Below are 23403 nucleotides of genomic sequence, written 5' to 3' on the forward strand. Positions count from 1 at the left end.
ATAACGCTCTGTACCATCACTCATTCATATATCTTTATGTACATATTCTTTATCCCCTTACACTTGTGTCTATAAGGTAGTAGTTTTGGAATTGTTAGCTAGATTACTTGTTGGTTATTACTGCATTGTCGGAACTAGAAGCACAAGCATTTCGCTACACTCGCATTAACATCTGCTAACCATGTGTATGTGACAAATAAAATTGGATTTGATTTGATTTGAGTGAAAGCACCGCCGGCATTCAAAAGTGACCAAAACATCAGCCAGGAAGCGTAGGAACTGAGAAGTGGTCTGTGGTCCCCACCTGCAGAACCACTCCTTTATTGGGGGTGTTTTTTTAATTGCCTATAATTTCCACCTGTTGTCTATTCCATTTGCACAACAGCATGTGAAATTTATTTTCAATCAGTGTTGCTTCCTAAGTGGACAGTTTGATTTCACAGAAGTGTGATTGACTTGGAGTTACATTGTGTTGTTTAAGTGTTCCCTTAATTTTTTTGAGCAGTGTATATATAAATATACTAATAATTTGTATATATTAGCAACTGGGACTGAGTAGCAGGCAGTTTACTCTGGGCACCTTATTCATCCAAGCTACTCAATACTGCCCCCAACCATAAGAAGTTAAGACTTAGTGGCTTTCCAAAACATGGAATCTAAACTCTAGCTGAGTTTATGAAAGTTGCCCATTCCCAATACTCTTCAGACCATACTGCCTCGAGGCCTAGCCAACCTCTCATCTGAAAATAATTCAAAGATTTCACAAGTGTTTTCCCTTCGTTCCACATAGAAATCATTACAGATACTCAATGCATGTGTTTGGAAAATGAGGCAGTTATTGCGTAATTGACATCTAATTATGTACATTAGATGTGCATTTACTTGCTGCATATAATCATGGCCTTTGAAGATGAATGAAACAAACTGGGGCTTCTTGTACTGGATCTTCACTGCGTTCATTTCTGTGATGGTGAATAGCCATTGATGTCAGTGTTTCTCCTGTATGAATTTAGCAGCGGTATACCACCCAATTGTTTTTCTGTGTTTTGTTTTATTATAATGTAGATGTATAGATGTACAGTGCCTTCAGAATGTATTCACACCTCTTGAATTTTTCATATTTTGTTGTGTTACCGCATGCATTTAAAATGGATAAGATTTTGTGTCACTGGCCTACAAACAATGCCCCATAATGTCAGAGTGGAATTATGTTTTTAGAAATTTTTACAAATGAATAAAACATTTAAAGCTGAAAAGTCTTGAGTCAACAAGCATTCAACCACTTAGTTATGGTAAGTCTAAATAAGTTAAGAGCTAAAATGTGCTTAACAAGTCACATAATATGTTGCATGGGCTTACTCTGTATGCAATAATAGTGTTTCACATGATTTATTAATGACTACCTCATCTTTATACCCCAAACATACAATTATCTGTAAGGTCCCTCAGTAGAGCAGTGAATTACGAAAACAGATTCATCCACAGAGACCAGAGAGTTTTTCCAGTGCCTCGCAAAGAAGAATAGGTTGATTGGTAAAAAAAGCAGACATTGAATATCCATTTGAGCATGGTGAAGTTATTAATTACACTTTGGATGGTGTATGATTCCAAGAACACAGGATGAGGTGTTACTATCCTTTGTGCAAGCACTTCCAAGAGTTAATGAACAGTGAGCCTGGTGAAATTTGGGGAGCGCATCGTCAGTAGTGTACCTTTGGTTCCTAGGGTGTTTCGGCCTTTCACACTATACACCCTCCCCAAAGGCGGCCAGCGACAGGGTGATCAATCCTACGCTTGCGTCCCATTCCCAATTAGTCATAGGAGTTGCCTTGTTGATGATAGCCAACATCCCATGGGACTATGCAGTCAAGCATTGTTGACCGCATACGTCCTGGCCCTCTCACTTCGGGGCCCAGCTGGGGTCTTTCCTCTTCATCCAGAGCCACTGACTGCTGCCTTCTGCCGCCTCCGATACAGCTTTGATTGCCGAATGCTGGCTCTGGCCCTTAATTCCAAGGTCTCTAAGCAGTCTGGTTGTAGATGTTGCCACAAAACCTCTGCAGCCCACCTCCACTGGTCGGACTTCTGTGTTCCAGCCATGATGCCGTGCTTCGGCAGCTAGATCGGCATAGCGCAGATACTTTCGCTCATAAGCCTCATCTACTGAGTCCTCCCAGGGTACTGTGAGCTCAATGATGAAGACCTTCTTGAGCGAACGGGACCAGAGCACCATGTCAGGTCTTAGGGTGGTGGTTGCGATCTCCGGAGGAAACACAAGTTGCCGGCCAATGTCAGCTAGCATTTTCCAGTCGCGGGCCAAGCGCAGCTGGTCTCGCTCTAATGGTGTCGAGCCGCGCTTCGGTGGTTTAGTCCCTTCGCGGACAAAGTTTGTCCGTAAGGGGTGTGATGCTGCTGGGGGTGGTAGGGAGTTGGTGGCAGCTCGCTTGTCCTCCAGGGCGGACGCAAGGTTTTTAAGGACTTGGTTGTGACGCCAAGTGTAGCGTCCTTGGGTGAGGCTTGTTTTACACCCCGTGAGAATGTGCCTGAGGTTGGCTGGCATGGAACAGAGGGCACAGTCCGGATCTTCACCATACCATTGGTGAAGATTAACTGGAGTTGGAAGGACGTCATATGTTGCTCTGATGGAAAAGCTCAACCGCCTCGCTTCCATGGCCCACAGATCCTTCCAGCTGATCTTCCTCTTCTCCACACTGTCCCATCGAGTCCACTGTCCCTGTTTGGAAAGCGAGACTGCCTTGGCCCACCTTGCAGCCTCCTCCTGATGGCGTACTTCCTGCACTACCATCTTCCGCCGCTCTGGTGCAGTGGCCTTACTCCAAGCAGCACGGCTAGTTAGCCCAAGGCCTCCTCTCCCTTGCTGAACATGACCCACAATGTCAGCATGTCTGAGGGCTGCTGTTGCCTCCTGGACTGCTTTTCCTGGCCTCCATTTGCGCCCAGTTGCCAAGGTCGGCGCGTTGTTGCTCACCACTGGGTCTCGAGATTAATTCAGTGTCATCTGGAGCCTGGTGTTTGAACACTTGAATTCCTCTGTTAGACTGGTGAGGGGCAGCTTGAGGACACCATCTCCATAGAGGCCGATGGTGGTAAGGCATCGTGGAACTCCGAGCCACTTCTTTAAGTAGCCTGTGACTCCTCTTTCCATCTTCTCCACTGTTGAGATTGGAACCTCATACACTGCTAAGGGCCACAACACCCGGGGTAGGAGACCAAACTGCAGACACCAGGCCTTTAACTTTCCAGGTAGCTGGGTGTTGTCGATGGACTGTAGGCTACTACTGATGTCTTTGCGCAGCTGTTGCACCTGGTCTTTGTCCTACAGGCTTGCATCATACCACCTTCCAAGGCTTTTTACCGGCTGCTCAGACACTGTTGGGATTTGGTCATCTCCGATGAAGAATTTCAGGTCAGAGAGTACTCCCTTCACAATCGAGATGCTGCGTGACTTGGATGGTTTAATCTTCATACGGGCCCAGCTGATGTTCTCCTCGAGTGTTCTGAGCAGTCTCCTGGTGCATGGGACAGTGGTGGTCAATGTTGTAATGTCGTCCATGTAGGCTCTGAGTGGAGGGAGGCGGAAACCAGAGTCGACTCGCTGTCCACCAGCAACCCATTTTGAGGATGTGATGATAACCTCCATTGCCATTATGAATGCCAACGGAGAAATGGTACATCCCGCCATTATACCTACATTCAGGCACTGCCATGAGGTGGTGAACTCTGAGGTGGTGAAGCAGAACTGCAGATCCTGGAAGTACGACTTCACCAGGGCTGTGATGGTGTCCGGTATGTGGAAAAATCTGAAGGCAGACCACAGGAGTTCATGGGGCACAGAGCCAAATGCATTGGCGAGGTCGAGAAAGACTACATGGAGGTCCCTTTTCTCCACCATGGCCATTTGGATCTGGTGCCAGATCATGCTGGAATGTTCCAAGCAGCCAGAGAACCCTGATATTCCTGCCTTCTGTACAGATGTATCGACGTACGCATTCCTTTGCAGGTACTCGGCCATCCTCTGGGCAATGACCCTAAAGAAGATTTTACCCTCGACATTCAGTAAGGAGATTGGGTGGAATTGGCTGATGTTCACTGCATCCTTCTCCTTAGGGATCAGGACCCCGCCTGCCCTACGCCACACTTTGGGTATTATCTTATTTTTCCAAGCTGTTCTCATAAGCCTCCAGAGGAACCTCAGGACGTCTGGTGCGTTCTTATACACTTTGTACGGGACTCCATTTGGCCCCGGGGCTGATGCTGTTCTTGCCCCTCGAACTGTGTTTTCCACCTCTTTCCATGTCGGAGGGCTGGTCTCAATATGATGTTCCGGGGGTTCAATGGGTGGGATATCTGATGGGATGGCCAGATGTTCATGTCGCTTTGAGTCAAAGTTTGTTATTCTCAGGTGCTCCTCTAGGTCTTTCTTTGTTGTTTTTAGAGCTCCACTTTTTTCCTTTGTGAAGAGACTTTTAAGGAACTTGAAGGGATCTTTATAGAATCGAGTTCTAGTTTGTTCTTTCTTCCTTCTGCGTTTCCGTAGGTTCTCTGCTCTACGGAGGGATGCCAACCGGGTTTTGATATCAGCCTGAAGTGCCTCTATGCCCTCCTTCTCCACTTCCGAGGCCTTCTTCCACTGTTTCTTAAGCTGTCGCCTTTCTTGAAAGAGGCGCTTGATTTCTTGTTGCCTACTGGAAACTGGTGGGGTTGGAACCTTTCTCCCGCCTTTTGCCTCTTCCACTCCAAATCTTTCTGTCCCGTACTCATAGATAATGTCCCCCATCCTCTCCAACTTCTTCTCCACTGTGCCTCAAAGTTTCTCGAGGGTCAAGGTAAGGTCAGTATTCACTGTTTCCCACAACTTCTTGTCACTGGCGCCAGGCCACTTCACATACGGTCTGTGCCCTGGTAGTCTCCTCTCGACTGCAGGTCTGGGAGGCTCGGTGAGTTCCACTCCTGTTGTTGGTTCCACCTCAGTTGTTACTTCGGTGCTTGAGTTTACGTCCTCCATGACAGTGGTACTGATGCACTGCAAACTAGGGTTTGCGTCCAGTTGCTGTGCTTCATTCGACTGATTTGATCGCTTTCGCAGAAAGTAATCAATGCGAGGCCTCTGTCTCTCTTTACCCAAACACCCCTTCTTCCCCTGGTGGATCCTCAACCCATGGTGTGATGTAACTTTCCTCCAACCACAGACACATACCTGCATCTGTTTGTGGCCTGCTGTTGCAGCGGAACTTGTGACAGTTGCTGTGGTGTTCTCTTGTGCTGTGCTCTCATTACTCGTAGTCGTTTCCGGTGCAGTCGTTACCATGTTGTCAGCCGATGAGTCATCTTCCGCCCCCGCTCTCGCAGACTCTAGGGGTATTCTCGTATGTTGACTTTCTGTAGCTAAAGCGGGTGTTTCCAACATACCGCGAAGCATGGGCTACTACAGAAATGGGAAGCTACCCCATGACTGTCACAGTGGGGTCTATTCCCTCCTGTCAGCCGTCTCTCCGTGCCGCCACAAGGACTTTCCCCTGTTGTCAGCTGATCTTTCTCAGCAGTCACTGGACAAGTCCAGATATTCAGATTCCAAGAACACAGGATGAGATGTTACTATCCTTTGTGCAAGCACTTCCAAGAGTTAATGAACAGTGAGCCTGGTGAAATTTGGGGAGCGCATCGTCAGTAGTGTACCTTTGGTTCCTAGAGTGTTTCAGCCTTTCACACTATACACCCTCCCCAAAGGCGGCCAGCGACAGGGTGATCAATCCTACGCTTGCGTCCCATTCCCAATTAGTCATAGGAGTTGCCTTGTTGATGATAGCCAACATCCCATGGGACTATGCATGTAAATACACCTAGTCACTACAAAGACACAGGCGTCCTTCTTAACTCAGTTGCCAGAAAGGAAGGAAACCGCTCAGGGATTTCACCATGAGGCCAATGGTGACTTTAACACATTTACAGAGTTTAATGGGTGTGATAGGAGAAAACTGAGGATCAACAAAAGAAATTACTCCGTAATACTTACCTAAATAACGAAGCCTGTACAGAATACAAATATTCCAGAACATGCATCCTGTTTGCAATAGGGCACTAAAGTAAAACTGCAAAAAATGTGGCAAAGAAATTAACTTCATGTCCTGAATACAAAGTGTTGTGTTTGGGGCAAATCCAACACAACACATAACTGAGCAGCACTCTTCATATTTTCAAGCATGGTGGTGGCTGCATCATGTTCTGGGTATGCTAGTCATCGGTAAGGACTAGGGAGTTTTTTTTAGGATAAAAAGAAACTGAATAGAGCAAAGCACAGGCAAAATCATTAAAAGAAAATCTGGTGCAGTCTGCTTTCCAGCAGACACTGAGGGACAAATTCACCTTTCAGCAGAACAATAACCTGAAACACAAGGCCAAATATACACTTGAGTCACTTACCAAGACGACATTGAATATTCCTGAGTGGCCTCGTTAAAGTTTTGACTTAAATCGCAAGACTTGAAAATGGCTGTCTAGCAATGATCAACAACCAACTTGATAGACCTTGAAGAATTAAACAAAATTATGTGTAAATATTGTACAATCCAGGTGTGCAAAGCTCTTAGAGATTTACCCAGAAAAACTCTCAGCTGTATTTGTGGCCAAAGGCGATTCTAACATGTATTGACTGAGTGGGTTGAATATTTATTTAATCAAGATCTTTAGTGTTATTTATTTATATATATTTTTTTACAAATGCTATAATGGTTCTTCCACTTTGACATTACATTGTATTTTGTGTAGATTGTTGGGGAAAACAATTACAATTAAATCTATTTAAATCCCACCTTGTAGTACAACAAAATTTGGAAAAAGTAAGGTGGTGTGAATACTTCCTGAAGGCACTGTATGCATGCCCCAGGAAGACCCCAGGAAGACTCCCCCACCACCCCCTTTGTTGTTGATTAGATCTCTAGGTGCAATCTCTAGGTGATGTCTTGGGGATGATGTCATGTTTTTTTTGTCGTAACATGACATTTGTGGGTTGCAAAATGTATAACTTCAATTGCACATGTGACAATATACTTTTGATGTCCCACCGGCCCATCAATATTGTATGTCTGTGGAATTAAAAAAAATGTATATTATAGAGTTACCTTTGTGAGTGTCCAGAGCTTCTTGTGTCTAGCTAGCACACTTCAGCACATAGTCAGGAGATTACATTACATATGTAATCTAGCTAGCACACTTCAGCACATAGTCAGGAGATTACATTACATATGTAATCTCAGGCCCTTTCAAGAGAAAAACACTAAATAGAAACAGCTTTCATTGATTCTCAGCTAGGAAACAGGTCTAGTCACTCAGTGGCTTCTTCCAAAAGGTATTCATTTGTTTGTTGTAACAGTACACGGAAGGGACATTTTTTGTTTGTTTACCAGCTGAAATTCTTGATCTGTGTTGACTGCATACCAACTGCATACAAATATAACTCATAATATCAATAATTCACCCTATGGACTTTGATTTGTGTCCCGCGTTTCATTTGAATCTGGGATTTATCTGAAATATATGCTTTATAAGAGTTATATAAGCTCGTTCAATTATGCTGATTTATATATTCCTTACCACAAAGCATAAAATCTATCATTTGATGTTTTCAATCTGTCATTGAATGCACATTGTTCACAAGCACTCATCTCCGAGTGCAAGAATGTTCATTGCTATACATACATGTAAAGTATATTTAGTATGCATTGTGTGTTAACATCAACAAACATGGCCACCATATTCTGTGTGGCATCATGGGTAGTATAGTAGTGTAGTGTCCCATTCAAGTCTTTATCTAGCCTGCGTCCATTCAGCGCGTTATGAGTCCGGTGGTGCCCCGAATAATCAGGCTGATTGGGCATCAGGCAAGTGTGACTGGAAGGAAATTATCTTGTGGGATTGTGGGTAGTGTAGTCTCCTCTTTCAAGCTCAGCGCATTGAGTGTCTAGCAGTGCCCCAAATAACCAGGCTGATTGGGGATCAGGCCAATTTGATGGACAGGAAATGCTTTGATTGGGATTGGTCTGTCAATCAGCAGTGAGGGTGATATGTTTGGTTCATTACAGACTGGAGCCGGTGTGTGTTTATGTGGCCTCTCTGTTTTTACAGTCCTTATCCCACTGGGGTTTAATTTACAATAGAGTTGTAAACTGATGGGATTTACAACTTCCTCCCTATGTTGTTATCAGTCACTGTACAGAGAGCAGACCTGGGTTCAAATAATATTTGAAATCATTCAAATACTTTGAGCATTTGCTTTAGCATATACTTTAGAGTACTTAGAGATGATTATTTGAAATGATTTAAAATAGTATTGGTACCCAGGTCTGGTGTGCAGAGCCAGAGGCAGAAGGAGAGAAAGAACAAGAGAGAAATACTTTTCTCTCTGTTACCTCGTCTTTTTAAAAACTTTTGTTCTGACCCTGCCCTGCTGTAGAAATAAACTCAGGGTCTTCAAGAACTAGATAGTTTTAGCTTCTTTGTGTTTCTGCCTTTGGTTCTTCTGTTGTTGAGGAGACAACGTGGGCCTCTATTGATTTAGTCACAACCACAGGGGAGCAGTTGCTGATGGTCTAGATTAGAATAGAAACTTCACCTGTTGGTTAAAGTCTCTCTCTCTCTCTCTCTCTCTCTCTCTCTCTCTCTCTCTCTCTCTCTCTCTCTCTCTCTCTCTCTCTCTCTCTCTCTCTCCCCCCCTCATACTAACACACACACATTACACTCCAGGTAGACCCATACAATAAGCTTGGTCAAGTCTAGGGTGGCAAAGCTATCAGTAATTTACCAAAGTTACTATAATCTTCAGTCATTTTGGTAATTAACAGGTCAGCTATGGCAATCTATGGTAACGGGTAATTTATACTTGAATAACTTTAATATATATATATATATTATGAGTTTGTAAGCGCGGATATCAACTCTGCCGCTCGAGCATGCTTTTGGGGCACAGTCGATAGCGCACTGGACTTCGGGCTAGAAGGTTGAGGGTTCGAGGCCTGCTCTCTGCCATTTCACTACAATAATATTTTAAAAAATATATCAGAGAGCAAAGACACCTCATAACACACTGGTACCACACTCAACACATGTGGGCGATGGCAAAATTACTTAATGGTGTACCATTATACTCTACTCGCACACATGTGCGCAGGGATACGTACACACAGACATGCACGCGTGCAGACACACACACACACACTCCCCTTCCATTTTCAGTGGGTAGTTCTCTTCTCATCATTCTTCCTTTTTGGTCATGCAAAAAGTTGCCAGAGTAGATTACTAATCATGTACATGGAAAGCATGATGCACATCTCTTTCTCAAGCCCAACTAGAAAAATGTGACATAGTTGAGAAAGAAAATTGAACACTCTGTGTACAGTGCATTCGGAAATGATTCAGACCCCTTCCCTTTTTCCACATTTTGTTACGTTACAGCCTTATTCTAAAACTGATTAAAGGGATTTTTTCCTTATTAATCTACACACAAATACCCCATATTGACAAAGCGAAAACAGGTTTTTCGAAATGTTTGCTAATTTATTACAAGTAAAAAACAGAAATACCTTATTTACATAAGTAGTCAGTTTGCTATGACTCAAAATTGAGCTGAGGTGCATCCTGTTTCCATTGATCATCCTTGAGATGTTTCTACAACTTGATTGGAGTCCACCTGTGGTAAATTAAATTGATTGGAAAGGCACATCTCTGTCTATATAAGGTCCCACAGTTGACAGTGCATGTCAGAGCAAAAACCAAGCCATGTGGTCGAAGAATTGTCCGTAGAGCTCTGAGACAGGATTGTGTCGGGGCACAGATCTGGGGAAGGGTACCAAAACATTTCTGCAGCATTGAAGGTCCCTAAGTACACAGTGGCCTCCTTCTATTTAAGACTGATGAAGTTTGGAACCACCAAGACTCTTCCTAGAGCTGGCTGCCTGGCCAAACTGATCAACTGGGGAAGAAGGGCCTTGGTCAGGGAGGTGACCAAGAACACAATGGTCACTGACAGAGCTCCAGAGTTCCTCTGTGGAGATGGGAGAACCTTCCAGAAGGACAGCCATCTCTGCATCACTCCACCAATCAGGCCTTTATGGTAGAATGGCCAGACAGAAGCCACTCCTCACTAAAAGGTACATGACAACCCGCTTGGAGTTTGCCAAAAGGCACCTAAAGGACTCACAGACCATGAGAAACAAGATTCTCTGCTGATGAAATCAAGATTGAACTATTGGCCTGAATGCCAAGCATCACATCTAATGTAAACCTGGCGCCATCCCTACGGTAAAGCGTGGTGGCAGCATCATGCTTTGGGGATGTTTTTCAGTTGCAGGGACTGGGAGACTAGTCAGTATCAAGGGAAAGATGAACGGAGCAAAGTACAGAGAGATCCTTGATGAAAATCTCAGGAGCTCAGACTGGGGCAAAGGTTCACCTTCTAACAGGACAACGACCCTAAGCACACAACCAAGACAATGCAGGAGGGGCTTCAGGACAAGTCTTTGAATGTCCTTGAGTGGCCCAGCCAGAGCCTGGACTTGAACTTCAGCGAACATCTCTGGAGATACCTGAAAATAGCTGTGCAGCAACGCTCCCCATCCAACCTGACAGAGCTTGAGAGGATTTGCAGAGAAGAATGGGAAAAACTCCCCAAATACATATGTCCCAAGCTTGTAGCGTCATACCCAAGAAGACTCGAGGCTATTAATTGCTGTGAAAGGTATTCAGTATTCAGACCTTTTACTCAGTACTTTTACTGAGTAAAAGGTCTGAATACTTATGTAAAACATTTCTAAAAACATGTATTGTACTTTGTCATTATGGGGTATTGTGTGTAGATTGATTGGGGGGGAAACAATTTCATCCATTTTAGAATAAGGCTGTAACGTAACAAAATGTGTAAAAAGTCAAGGGGTCTCAATCCTTTCCGAATGCACTGAATGCTCCCAACATTTGAATGGGTAAATCTAACCAACGTTTTGGCACGCAGTGCCTTCTTCAGTTTTGAGATTAAAACCTATTCATCTAGTTATATTGGTTGAAAATGAACTGTTTACATTCTAACGGTGTTTCTCAGTGAAACATTATTCTTCGACATTGAAACAACATTGAAACAACATTGAGGGAATAGGATGCCCACACCCATGCTGAGAGGATTTGTTATGGACATCCTATCTTGGTCAGCCAATAAATCCAATTATCATCAGCTTCTGAAAGAGAAGAAATACAAGAATAAAAAAGCCTAGGGTCTCCATTATGTCTATTCCAGTTTTATCCACGATGTCTCTTCATATTTCAGGTTCTACTAGACTAAACAACATGACCGATACGAGACTATCCCAATATATACATTTTTATTTTTATTTTTTACCTTTATTTATTTAGACAAGTAAATTAAGAACAAATTCGTATTTACAATAACGGCCTACCACAAAATAGCCATGAGTACAGTAGACCTTGGTTAAGAAATACTTTTTAAAACATTTTTGCTGGGCTTGATTGAGCTTACCGAGCACAAAGGAACCAATAGCTTAGTTGCAAAATATCAGGCAATCCAGGCAGGCTAAAGCAAACAATTTAAAATAGTACATTTTGAACCCAGGTCTGGAGAACAGTGCATGAAGATTATTCAGAGAAGGTCCTCTTTTGGCTGTGAGCCACTTGGTCCTCCTCAACTTAATGTACATAATGCTGAAACCTTAAAACCACCCCAAAACAGAACTTATCAGCAGTGAGAGTACACTGAATGATTCATACGCTCTTTTAAGAGAACTTGAAACCATGGATCTATTTTGGGCTCCGCTTTATATGCACTACTGCTGCTGCTGCAGAGGGATTTAGAGAGGACTAAGTAGTTTGATATTTCTATTGGTTTTCCATGGATTTATTTTCTCTCTCTCTCTCTCTCTCTCTCTCTCTCTCTCTCTCTCTCTCTCTCTCTCTCTCTCTCTCTCTCTCTCTCTCTCTCTCTCTCTCTCTCTCTCTCTCTCTCTCTCTCTCTCTCTCTCTCTCTCTCTCCTCCCCAGTGATCTTTCTCATCATATGGAGACCAAGGTCATGCCTGATTGAAATATAATAGAAGTGTAGACATCTGGTCTAATACTGTGGGAAGTTAAATCTATTTTAATGGCCCTGCCGCAGTGGATTCTCTCTGATGCACTCCTCGCGGTTCAGTGACAGTAAATCACAATGTTCTCTTATTACCCTGACTGGAATGAGGGCATAGAGAGAGAACAATGAGGGATCCACACCATTTGTTTTTCTCTCCTCCCTCCCCCCCTCCTCCCCCTCCCTCCGTTTGCCATGGCTTAAAGAGAATGACATCACAAAAATAAAAATAAAGGGGGATTATGGCTAGGCTATTGTGCCATATGTGATTACCGGGGCTTCCACATTCCCTTGGGGGGATGAGTGACTACAGGCTGACATCTTTTATTTATTTATGTGATTTCAGCAATAATGATTGGATGAAATAGGGAAGTGTGGTGCACCACAATACTAACCCCACAAATATGTCCAGATTTGTAACTGAACTAACAAAGAGTTAATGGTGTGCTTCTTTTTCAGCTTCCTCACATTTCATTTTTGGGGTGTTTTTGGTCTGATTTCAAGCTCAACTCAAATAGGCCACACACAGCTGTAATGGAGTGTGTGTGGGGGTCTTTTACCCAACTAAATTAGATCTATTTTGATGTGATATTTGAGGGAATTGCCAGTGGGGGGAGCAAGATGGAGGAGAGCTCAGTCCCCATACCCCCCAAGCCCACCTGTCCTGACGGGATTGGACGGAGAAAACCGCCCTTTTTCAATCCACTTATCCCAGTTCTACCTGGCTGTCAGTCAGCCAGCTCTGAAATCTATCTTCTGCTCTTTTTCAATCGAGGGCTATTCATCGCCATCTATTGTATTACACTGGCTAGTTCTGCTGATGCATCACCCCAATGGAGTTTCTTGTCATTTCAGAGCATGGTGGCTAGGTCAACTGCTTCAACACACTGTCCTTCATTTGACGATCATTCTGAAATACCCTTCAGCCATTTGTCCTCGCCATTAGTTGATGGGTGTCTTATTTGTCCTCCCTATGCTCAAGAGGCTCTTCTTGGCATTTGGCACTACTAGAATGTCGTGTTGTGTTTGAGTAACCTATCCTAACCCAAGTGTCTTCTTCCTATATCTATCTCTTATCTAGAGATGGCTGACATCTCTTTTTGTGCATCACAAGCTGCTGCACATCGCCAGAACAAGGCCGATCTGTTGTTTTCTCGACATGGCATATGGCTACTGGACCTGCTTTCAATAGATGCTATTTTTAGTAAAGATAGAGGGTGTTTGATTAAGCAAATGGAATACAGTATTCAAATATATCAAATCAGAGCGTTTACTGTAAATGTATGCTGTCAAATACTATCGTTAGTGTGTTTATCCGATAGTATTCAACATAGACATTAATCCATATAACCACTAGCGTTAGATTATCTCATGTGGACAGCCGACATGTACAATGGAACTGTAGAGAGGAGGGAGATAATGTAGTGCCCTCGGAGCTTTACAAGCATTTTCTTTCCATAAATAGGAAAGATTTGCTTAAATTTCACCTTTATTGGGAGGGCTAAGGTGGTGGAGTAAGGCTGAATCAACATTTGACATTTAGTTTTGACCCTTTTGTTTTATCCACATGACCTGAAAGACAGCAGATGTATGAATTATTTATCTGCGTTTGAAAATATTAAACTTGCTATGTCCTTGTTCCAGATTTTATCCCCAAGGACATGAAAGGACTTGTTAAAACAATGGAAGGCCTGATTGTAAAATTGCCTCGTGCAGCATTCAAATCTTCGAACATGCATCCTACATTAGTTACATTTTATCTTGGAGAAGGAATTGTCTGAAATACATGATGTTGTTCAGATCAAAGCTAGATGAAATGCATGGAAAGCTTAGTTTTGTTGAGCATTTGAAAGTGGTGAATCCATGTAAGAATAATTTTTCTGAATTTTTCATCATGTTTTACCAACACAATAGCCTATATCCATGACACAAATATCTCATTGAGGCTGTAGGCTATGAGGAAAGTAGAAAATGGTCATAAAATGTCTTAATAAATATACCGTAAGCTTTGACAAAACATACATTATTCCTCCAATACCAACCAGGCCTACTGGAAGACACAATCGGAGGCCAATAGAACTGAATAGAGACCCCAAAAATGTATAGGGTGTTCTGTAGACAGTTATTTGAGGGTATGGTCTGCCCAAATGACATCCTTGAAAATGCTTGCCAAGTTACATATTTGTCTCTTGTCAAGAAATCCTAAGATATATAGTACAAGAACGTACAATATTTATCTCACTTATTAGACATAACTACAGCTGTCCTTGAAAGTTTTATGAGAAGTGCAATTCCAATGGACTAAGTAGAAAATAAATGTAGGTTAATAGTAACCTGTTATGTGCGAAAACAAGCTCTCCCTGACGTTGGATATAGCAATAGTAGCGAACATCCGCACTAAGAACATCCGCACCAAGATAATCTTCATGTAAAGTGTATGTTATTATGAAAACATAAAGAAAAACAGTATTTTGAACTCAATTTCCCATTGAAAGGAAAACGAAAACATTTCAGCCTGATGTAGGTTTATGTCTCTTTTTCCTTACTTACAATGTTCTATTATAAAGGAGTTTTATCTTGGTTCCATGCACCAGCATAGCCGGATGGAGCATGCCTGATTTTCCTCAGTATTTCTTGCCATTTGTTTGCTAAAAGTATTTGTTTGCAAGATAAATGGCTGTTCTGACAGGCGAGATGACAGCCTACACGAAGATGATATTGAATTGATTTCTGAAATGTTGCAGAACGGACTGCTTGATGTGTACCGTGAGACATGAATCATACAAATTCTATTAAAAAGCTCTTGAATGGCTGACACTGGAATATTACTTGTGATGATTAATTTTCCCCAGTCATTATAAAGGGAGTCAGCATCAGATTGCCTCTGACAAAATTGCTTTTCATTCCCTGGTGAATACCCTCGGTGTGCTTTTGAGAGTGCAAAACCATATTTCTCAGCACAATATTATGTCAAGATAGCCCTTGGAGATACCACAGTGAGGCTTCTTCCTGTACCACCTGATTTGCATTTGCAGAATCATAAGAAAGTATTTCACCTTGTTGTGATGTCTGGAGAGAAGAGGTAATTTATTGACCTTAGATACAGCTCATAACATAGAGACTATGTCAGGGGGATTTGGTCAATTCCATCTCAACCCAATTCAGTTCAGGAATTTGATTGAAATCCCAATGTGAATCATAACATTGAGGAATGTTGTGAGGATTTTCTATTTAAAATTCAATGAGTTAAAAGGAATAGACCCCAACCGGTGTTGCTAGTGTTCTATGGGTAAAAGCTTTGTTTGGGTTTTTCATTATTAAGCCATTAACCTTTAACAGAAATGAGTTTCTTCATCACAAACACATTTCTTTCTTTGCACATTATCTTGCTTTCTGGACTGACACAGAGGCACCCAAGGCAGCGAGAGCGTTACATTCTGCATTACAACACGCTATAGGATTGATTTTAAAAGCTGATTGAGCACATCAGTGTTGGTGATTAAACCAGGATCACTATATTACTGTTTTGCTACATAGTTAAGCATATGCAGTTTGCTTTTCAGGTTAATTAATTATAGTTTAATCTCCTTCTAATAGATGACCATAATTTGTGGCTTCATGTCTGATGGCATTTGCTGATGTGTTTGATTTCAATATCTCAACTCCTATGGTCTACACACTTGCCATCTCACTCCTTTTTATCTTTAGTGAGCAAGATTTCCAATGTGTTTGTCACAAATGGTAAATAAACGAAAAAATTTGAATCTTGAACTTGAAACCTGTCCTGTCATCTTGTCCCCATTCTCAGAACTACTCCAGTCAAGGCCGAGGAAACAACAGCGGAGGAGGAGGGGATGAAGACTACGAGATCCCCCCCATCACACCCCCCAACCACGCTGACCCCTCTCTGCTTCACCTCATGGACCCCGAGTCGGGCTACACCTTCCACTCACTGCCCCACAATGGCCTGCTCAACCCCTATTCCTACCCAGAGCTGCCTGCTGCCCTCATGATGTCCAATATGCTGGGCCAGGATAGCCATCTTCTCTCAGGGCATAATATGCACTCGGTAAGATTCACCAGTTACAGTACAGTTCTCCTAGGATTCAATTCCATGTTTTTGTTATTTTCAGCGTGGCTTTATAAGGGACATGTTATTGTCTTAGAACAGGGATACACACTTGTTTTAATTAGCAGGAGTGTGGAACAAAAGCTAAGGAGATCCCAGCAGACACATGCACCATTTATGCTTTTATACATTCTTCTTTTTGTGACAGACTCCGTCATATCTATTCAATCACCACACTCAAAAATATTTGACTCCCTCAAAGTGAGCACAGAAAGAGAGCAAGGAGCTGTACAGTACACATCTCATCTGCTCTCTGATTGGTAAAACAAAAAAGGGGGTCTTGGAGGAGAAAAGAGAAGGGTTCTCCCTTGTCAGCTACTTTTATCTTTCAAAATGATGCAGAGGACGTCCATTCCAACACCAGTAAGCGACTATTTCATGTGTTAAACATGGTTCACACTGAGCAAACACCCCTGGCGTACACATTCAAGTCCTTTAATCATAGAATCGAACGAGATGAATTATAAATGGCCCGCGTGTGAATAATTCAGCGTTATATACTTTCATCTGACACAAATATAACTTCTGGGTCATAAATATTCATGCTTTAATGTGAGTATCCGTGGCATTTATCCTTGGTTAATCAGGTCTTGTGTGATTTCGGGAATCAAAGTACATTTTATGTGTGTGGCAGAGTGTGCCATTTAAAGTCAGACTTGGGCTTAACCTTTTCACATGTGAGTTCCAAATATCTCTGACGGTCACCCCAGCTTGACTTGTTTTATGCACAAGATGTCAGAAGGAACTCACTGTTCCAAAATGTGATTGTTATGCAATAGGACACTTAACACGCGCTGCCTGCTAATTATCTATAGGCTATGTTTCAAATTATTTTCAAACCAGTTTTATTTATTTAACATTTTGAATTGAGGTGTGTTCCGCCTCCTACTTAATTCACATAGAAGTATCCAATTTCAGTGTTGCAGACAATTTATGTTTGAGGCTTTACTGAGACGGACAAACTTCTCTCTTCGAGGAGAGCTCAAGCACTTCCACCAATGTTTCCGTAGATCAAGTATGCAGACATTAGCACAGTCTTGCACAAATTGGCATATTTTCTGGCTGGCGCTCGCATTACCTTCCTTGTTGTTTTCCTTACAAATAATAACTTTGGACGTGTGTGCATTCATATCAAAGTAAGTGCCTTATTTTCTGTATATCGTGTTGTCATTTCCACTGTAACATACAGTATGTATGTATGTATGTACAGTACCAGTCAAATGTTTGGACACACCTACTCATTCCAGGGTTTTTCTTTATTAAAAAAAACTATTTTCTACATTGTAGAATAATAGTGAAGATATCAAAACTATAAAATAACACATATGGAAAAGTGTGAAACAAATCTAAATGTATTTTATATTTGAGATTCTTCAAAGTAGCCACCCTTTGCCTTGATGACAGCTTTGCACACTCTTGGCATTCTCTCAACCTGCTTCATGAGGTTGTCACCTGGAATGTGCTTAGTGGGACTATCATTTATTTTTCAACAGGACAATGACCCAACACACCTCCAGGATGTGTAAAGGCTATTTGACCTAGAAGGAGAGTGATGAAGCGCCTCATCAGATCACCTGGCCTCCACAATCACCCAACCTCAACCCAATTGAGATGATTTGGGATGAGTTGGACCGCAGAGTGAAGGAAAAGCAGCCAACAAGTGCTCAGCATATGTGGGAACTCCTTCAAGACTGTTGAAAAAGCATTCCAAGTGAAGCTGGTTGAGAGAATATCAAGAGTGTGCAAAGCTGTCATCAAGGCAAAGGGTAGCTACTTTGAAGAATCTAAAATCTAAAATATATTTTAATTTGTTTAACACTTTTTTGGTTACTACATGATTCCATATGTGTTATTTTCACCCTTGAATGAGTAGGTGTGTCCAAACTTTTGACTGGTACTCTATGTATGGAGCATAGTGTATTGACAGTTTTATTCACGTTTTCAAGTACTGGTGACAAATAATGCAATCTGATTATTGCATAGGTTATAATGGACACTTATGATGTGTGTAAAATATATTTTTTGAATGTTCTACTGATTATAATGAGCTTATGCTAAGCTATTTGCCAACAATGTGTGGTACCATGTTTGTTGACATTACACAATATATTCTGGTTGTGACGTAATTGTCTGTCAGACAAAATATGTTATAATGAGGTGAAGGTTAAACATCCAGAGGTGAATGAAGGGAAGTGAATGATCGTAGACGACACACCCCCTTCAACATGTATACTGTAAACAGACCAAACTCCTCGTATCCTCTTTGGTTGACGCGGAAAAACATATGCAGCACGCACAAACTAGCATTCTCGGATTACTTTCGATTTCTAGGAAGTGTTTTACTCAATTATTTCGATCAATGCTGAGCTCACCCGTGATGTGATGAATTATAAATAGTAATTGCTATTAGCCAATTCATATTGTGGTTTCTGACAGCAGGGAGTTACCTAAATATGACCCTAGGACTATTGTAGCCTACATTTTCCGGTTTGGATGATAGTGTATGTTGTCACTACTTCTGTGAATGTCTGAACATTGCATCCTGTCACGCCTGCTCCTGCCTCCCTTCTCTGGAGCTCAAGGGCGCCAGGCTGCCCTTCATTACGCACACTTGTCACCATTCATTATGCACATCAGTGCTCATTGGATTCACCTGGACTCCTTTACTTTGATGATCGACCCTCTATATCTGTCTGCTCCTCAGTTTGTTCCCCGTGTCAGCATTATTGTCGTTTTGTTTCCCCCTGTCCAGACGCTGTCTGTATTCTGTTCCTGTCTGTGTTTCATTAAATGTTCACTCCCTGTACTTGCTTCTCGTCTCCAGCGTTGTTCCTCACACATCCAAAAATAAACTGGTCACATTCAGGACATAACATTGTAAGGACTGTGTTTGTGCAAAATGTTTCTGTGAAAAAACAGTGTGGGATGCTCAAATGCTGACTGTTGCATCAATCGAAGCTGGACGTTCTAAATAAGTGTTCTAATCACACGGTGTAACGGTTCTCTTGTGGTGAAGGAGAGTCGGACCAAAATGCGGCGTGTATATATATATATATACATATATACAAAGTAAACTATGGTCAGGGTGTGACAGTACCCCCCCCCCCCCCCCCAGGTGCGGACTCCGGCCGCAAAACCTGAACCTATAGGGGAGGGTCTGGGTGGGCATCTGTCCGCGGTGGCGGCTCTGGTGCTGGACGTGGCCCCCACTTCACCGTAGTCTTCCCCCACCTTGTCCGCTTCCGTGACCTCCTAGCCACGGCAACCCTACTTAATAACACGGGACAGAGGGGAAGCTCGGGACAGAGGGGAAGCTCGGGACAGAGGGGAAGCTCGGGACAGAGGGGCAGCTCGGGACAGAGGGGCAGCTCGGGACAGAGGGGCAGCTCGGGACAGAGGGGCAGCTCGGGACAGAGGGGGCTCTTCAGACTCCGGCAGCACAGGAGAGGAGGAAGGCTCTGGCAGATCCTGGCTGACTGGCGGATCTGGAAGAGTCTGGCTGACTAGCGGATCTGGAAGAGTCTGGCTGACTGGCGGATCCTGGCTGACTGGCGGATCTGGAAGAGTCTGACTGACTGGCAGATCTGGAAGAGTCTGGCAGACTGGCGGATCTGGAAGAGTCTGGCAGACTGGCGGATCTGGAAGAGTCTGGCAGACTGGCGGATCTGGAAGAGTCTGGCTGACTGGCGGATCTGGAAGAGTCTGGCGGATCTGGAAGAGTCTGGCTGACTGGCGGATCTGGAAGAGTCTGGCTGACTGGCGGATCTGGAAGAGTCTGGCTGACTGGCGGATCCTGGCAGACTGGCGGCTCTGGCTGCTCCATGCTGACTGGCGGCTCTGGCTGCTCCATGCTGACTGGCGGCTCTGGCTGCTCCATGCTGACTGGCGGCTCTGGCTGCTCCATGCTGACTGGCGGCTCCATGCTGACTGGCAGCTCTGGCGGCTTCTTGCAGACTGGAAGCTTCTTGCAGACTGGCATCTCTGGCTGCTCCATGCAGACTGGCAGCTCCTTGCAGACTGGCAGCTCCTTGCAGACTGGCAGCTCCTTGCAGACTGGCAGATCCGGCTGCTCCATGCAGACTGACAGCTCTGGCTGTTCCATGAAGACTGACAGCTCTGGCTGCTCCATGCAGACTGACATCTCTGGCTGCTCCATGCAGACTGACAGCTCTGGCTGCTCCATGCAAACTGACAGCTCTGGCTGCTCCATGCAGGCTGGCAGCGCTAAACAGGCAGGAGACTCCGGCAACGCTGTAGAGGCGGAAGGCTCTGGTTGCGCTGAACAGGTGGGAGACTCCGACAGCGCAGGAGAGGAGGAAGGCTCTGGCAGCGCTGGAGAGGCGAGGCGCACTGTAGGCCTGATGCGTGGTGCTGGCACTGGTGGTACTGGACCGAGAACACGCACAGGAAGCCTGGTGCGGGGAGCTGCTACCGGAGGGCTGGGGTGTGGAGGTGGTACTGGATAGACCGGACCGTGCAGGCGCACTGGAGCTCTTGAGCACAGAGCCTGTCCAACCTTACCTGGTTGAATGCTCTCGGTCGCCCTGCCAGTGCGGCAAGGTGGAATAGCCCGCACTGGGCTATGCAGGCGAACCGGAGACACCGAGCGCAAGGCTGGTGCCATGTAGGCCGGCCCAAGGAGACGCACTGGGGACCAGATGCGTAGAGCCGGCTTCATGTCATTTGGCTCGACGCTCAATCTAGCCCGGCCGATACGCGGAGCTGGAATATACCGCACCACTGCATAACACGGTGCCTGCCCGGTCTCTCTAGCCCCCCGGTAAGCACAGGGAGTTTGCGCAGGTCTCCTACCTGGCATAGCCATACTCCCTGTGAGCCTCCCCCCAAGAAATTGTTGGGGCTGACTCTCGGGCTTCCATCCGCGCCGCCGTGCTTGCTTCGCCAACTCCATTCTCCGATAACCTTCCGCGCACTGCTCCATCGAATCCCAGGCGGGCTCCGGCACTCTCCCTGGGTCGACCGCCTACCTGTCTATCTCCTCCCAAGAAGTATAGTCCATACTCTTGTAGTCCAAACCGTACTGTTCGTCCTCCCATGTCCATAAATCCTTATGTTTCTCCTGCTGTTGCTGTTGCCTGTTACCACGCCACTTGGTCCTGTTGTGGTGGGTGATTCTGTAACGGTTCTCTTGTGGTGAAGGAGAGTCGGACCAAAATGCGGCGTGTAGATTGCAATCCATGTTTAATCAACAAACGTAAAACACGAATCAATACAAAAACTACAAAAACAACAAACGTGGGAAACATAACGAAAAACCGAAACAGCCCTATCTGGTGCAAACACAGAGACAGGAACAATCACCCACAAACACACAGTGAAACCCAGGCTACCTAAATATGGTTCCCAATCAGAGACAATGACTAACACCTGCCTCTGATTGAGAACCATATCAGGCCAGACATAGAAATAGACAAACTAGACATGAAACATAGAATGCCCACTCAGCTCACACCCTGACCAACCAAAACACAGAAATATACAAAGTAAACTATGGTCAGGGTGTGACACACGGGTTTGAGCGTACGCTGCAGGGAACACTGTAGAATGATCACTCCCATTTTTTGGAATGTGTGAAAAGGTTATTAAGTCACTGTGTTGAACATACTAGTGAGATGAATATAGCTGGTGGCATGGATATGTACAGTAATGTAGTACATAATGTGCAAGAGTATTTATGTGTTTATTTATTTCGTTATACATTTGCCGGCGTTCAGAAAATTATCTGGCTACTATTTTTCATAGCAAATACAGCTTTAATTGATACAATTGGTGTGAGGCTGGTGACGGAGGTGTGTGTGTACGTGGATTTGGGCGTGTTCATGTTCATGCCTTACGTGCACAAACATGTATGGGAGAAAGCAGCTCCCTTTTCTTCTTGGTGTAATAGGCCAATAACATTTCCGTAAGAAAGACAGTCCTGGTTTTTAAACAGCTTTCGATTCACCTTTGCAATTATTTATTTTCAAATAGTCCTTCAGGGTAATGTTCCATTATCTTATTTCACACCCCCTTTTCTCATAAATGAACCGTCATTGCCATAAATCACTGCAAACAGAGACTTGCACACCGTGAAAGGTCCAAAGATTTATGTAACACATTCATGTTTTCCACTTCCTCATTTTAGTACTACTCTACTGGAGCCTGGCTAATAATAGTGACTATTAATATTTCCTGTTGCCTAGCAACCTGAGCAAGTAATAGCTTACGTTGGAAAAATAGATGACCGATAAGGAAAAAAAATTCAATTCATTTATTATCTTTGGGGACAAGAGGAGCTTATTTCTCAGGCTGAGGCATCGAAAAGTAAGCTGAAATATCTTAAAGGAATTGAAGATGAGGTTATTTTCAATTTCATTCCATTAAGACAGGATGTTGCATTTGACGTTTTTCCTATGATGTCAATTAGCCTTAATTTCATGCCAATAAAAGCATAATAGACAGATTCAATTCATATTTCTGTCATAGGCACTGCACAGTATTTGTGTTTTAGGAACGTACCCTATAAATTAGCCAGAATGATAGGTTTTTGCAAAGTGGGGAAATGTGAAAAAATAAAGGTACCCCTAGTATTCGATGTAAGGGATACACTGATCATAATATGATCCTGAACCTAATTTTGTGTCAATTGTTTTCTTCCATTGTAGCTGTAGTTTTTATTTATTTAACAACAATGCCTCAAGGATACATTTCATATCAGAAATGATAACTATCTTACGCTGTATGTAAACTCCCTTACAAATACAAGCTCAGCTGGAGCAATAGATATTGCTCATCTCCGGGGATGATGTTACTTGTTTTAGTATAACATTTAGCCTAAGGCTAAAGCTCAGTAAACTTCTTTCTGCTTAGGGATCCTCTTTTCCATCATGCATCTCATGGTCCCCAATCACACAGCAAACGGTTAAAGGGATTGTTCAGAGAAATTACATTCTCTTAATGTTTGTTGTCTTACCCTGAAAGCATTATTTTGGACAAGGAGTGATCTGCAATCCCCTTTCTTTTGTTTAACTAGCCACCATACTGTATATATACTGTACACATCTACATATGTCGTTTTGCTATCCCTTTAAGGCATTACAGTATTGTGAGCAGTAGATCTGACCATGACCATGAGC

The 23403-nt window shown here is 43.5% G+C and overlaps 1 protein-coding gene across 3 annotated transcripts in view; it reads left to right on the forward strand.

Annotated features, from left to right (window-relative positions):
* LOC109869408 (TOX high mobility group box family member 2-like) overlaps window positions 1-23403 on the forward strand; it is a 135641-nt gene that overhangs the window by 77382 nt on the left and 34856 nt on the right. For all 3 annotated transcript variants that reach the window (XM_020459531.2, XM_031803478.1, XM_020459532.2), the window contains one exon: window positions 15947-16207. In XM_020459531.2, coding sequence (XP_020315120.1) covers window positions 15947-16207 — 261 coding nt within the window. The remainder of the gene's footprint in view (window positions 1-15946; window positions 16208-23403) is intronic.

Source organism: Oncorhynchus kisutch, linkage group LG24, assembly GCF_002021735.2.
Source record: "Oncorhynchus kisutch isolate 150728-3 linkage group LG24, Okis_V2, whole genome shotgun sequence".
NCBI lineage: Eukaryota > Metazoa > Chordata > Actinopteri > Salmoniformes > Salmonidae > Oncorhynchus > Oncorhynchus kisutch.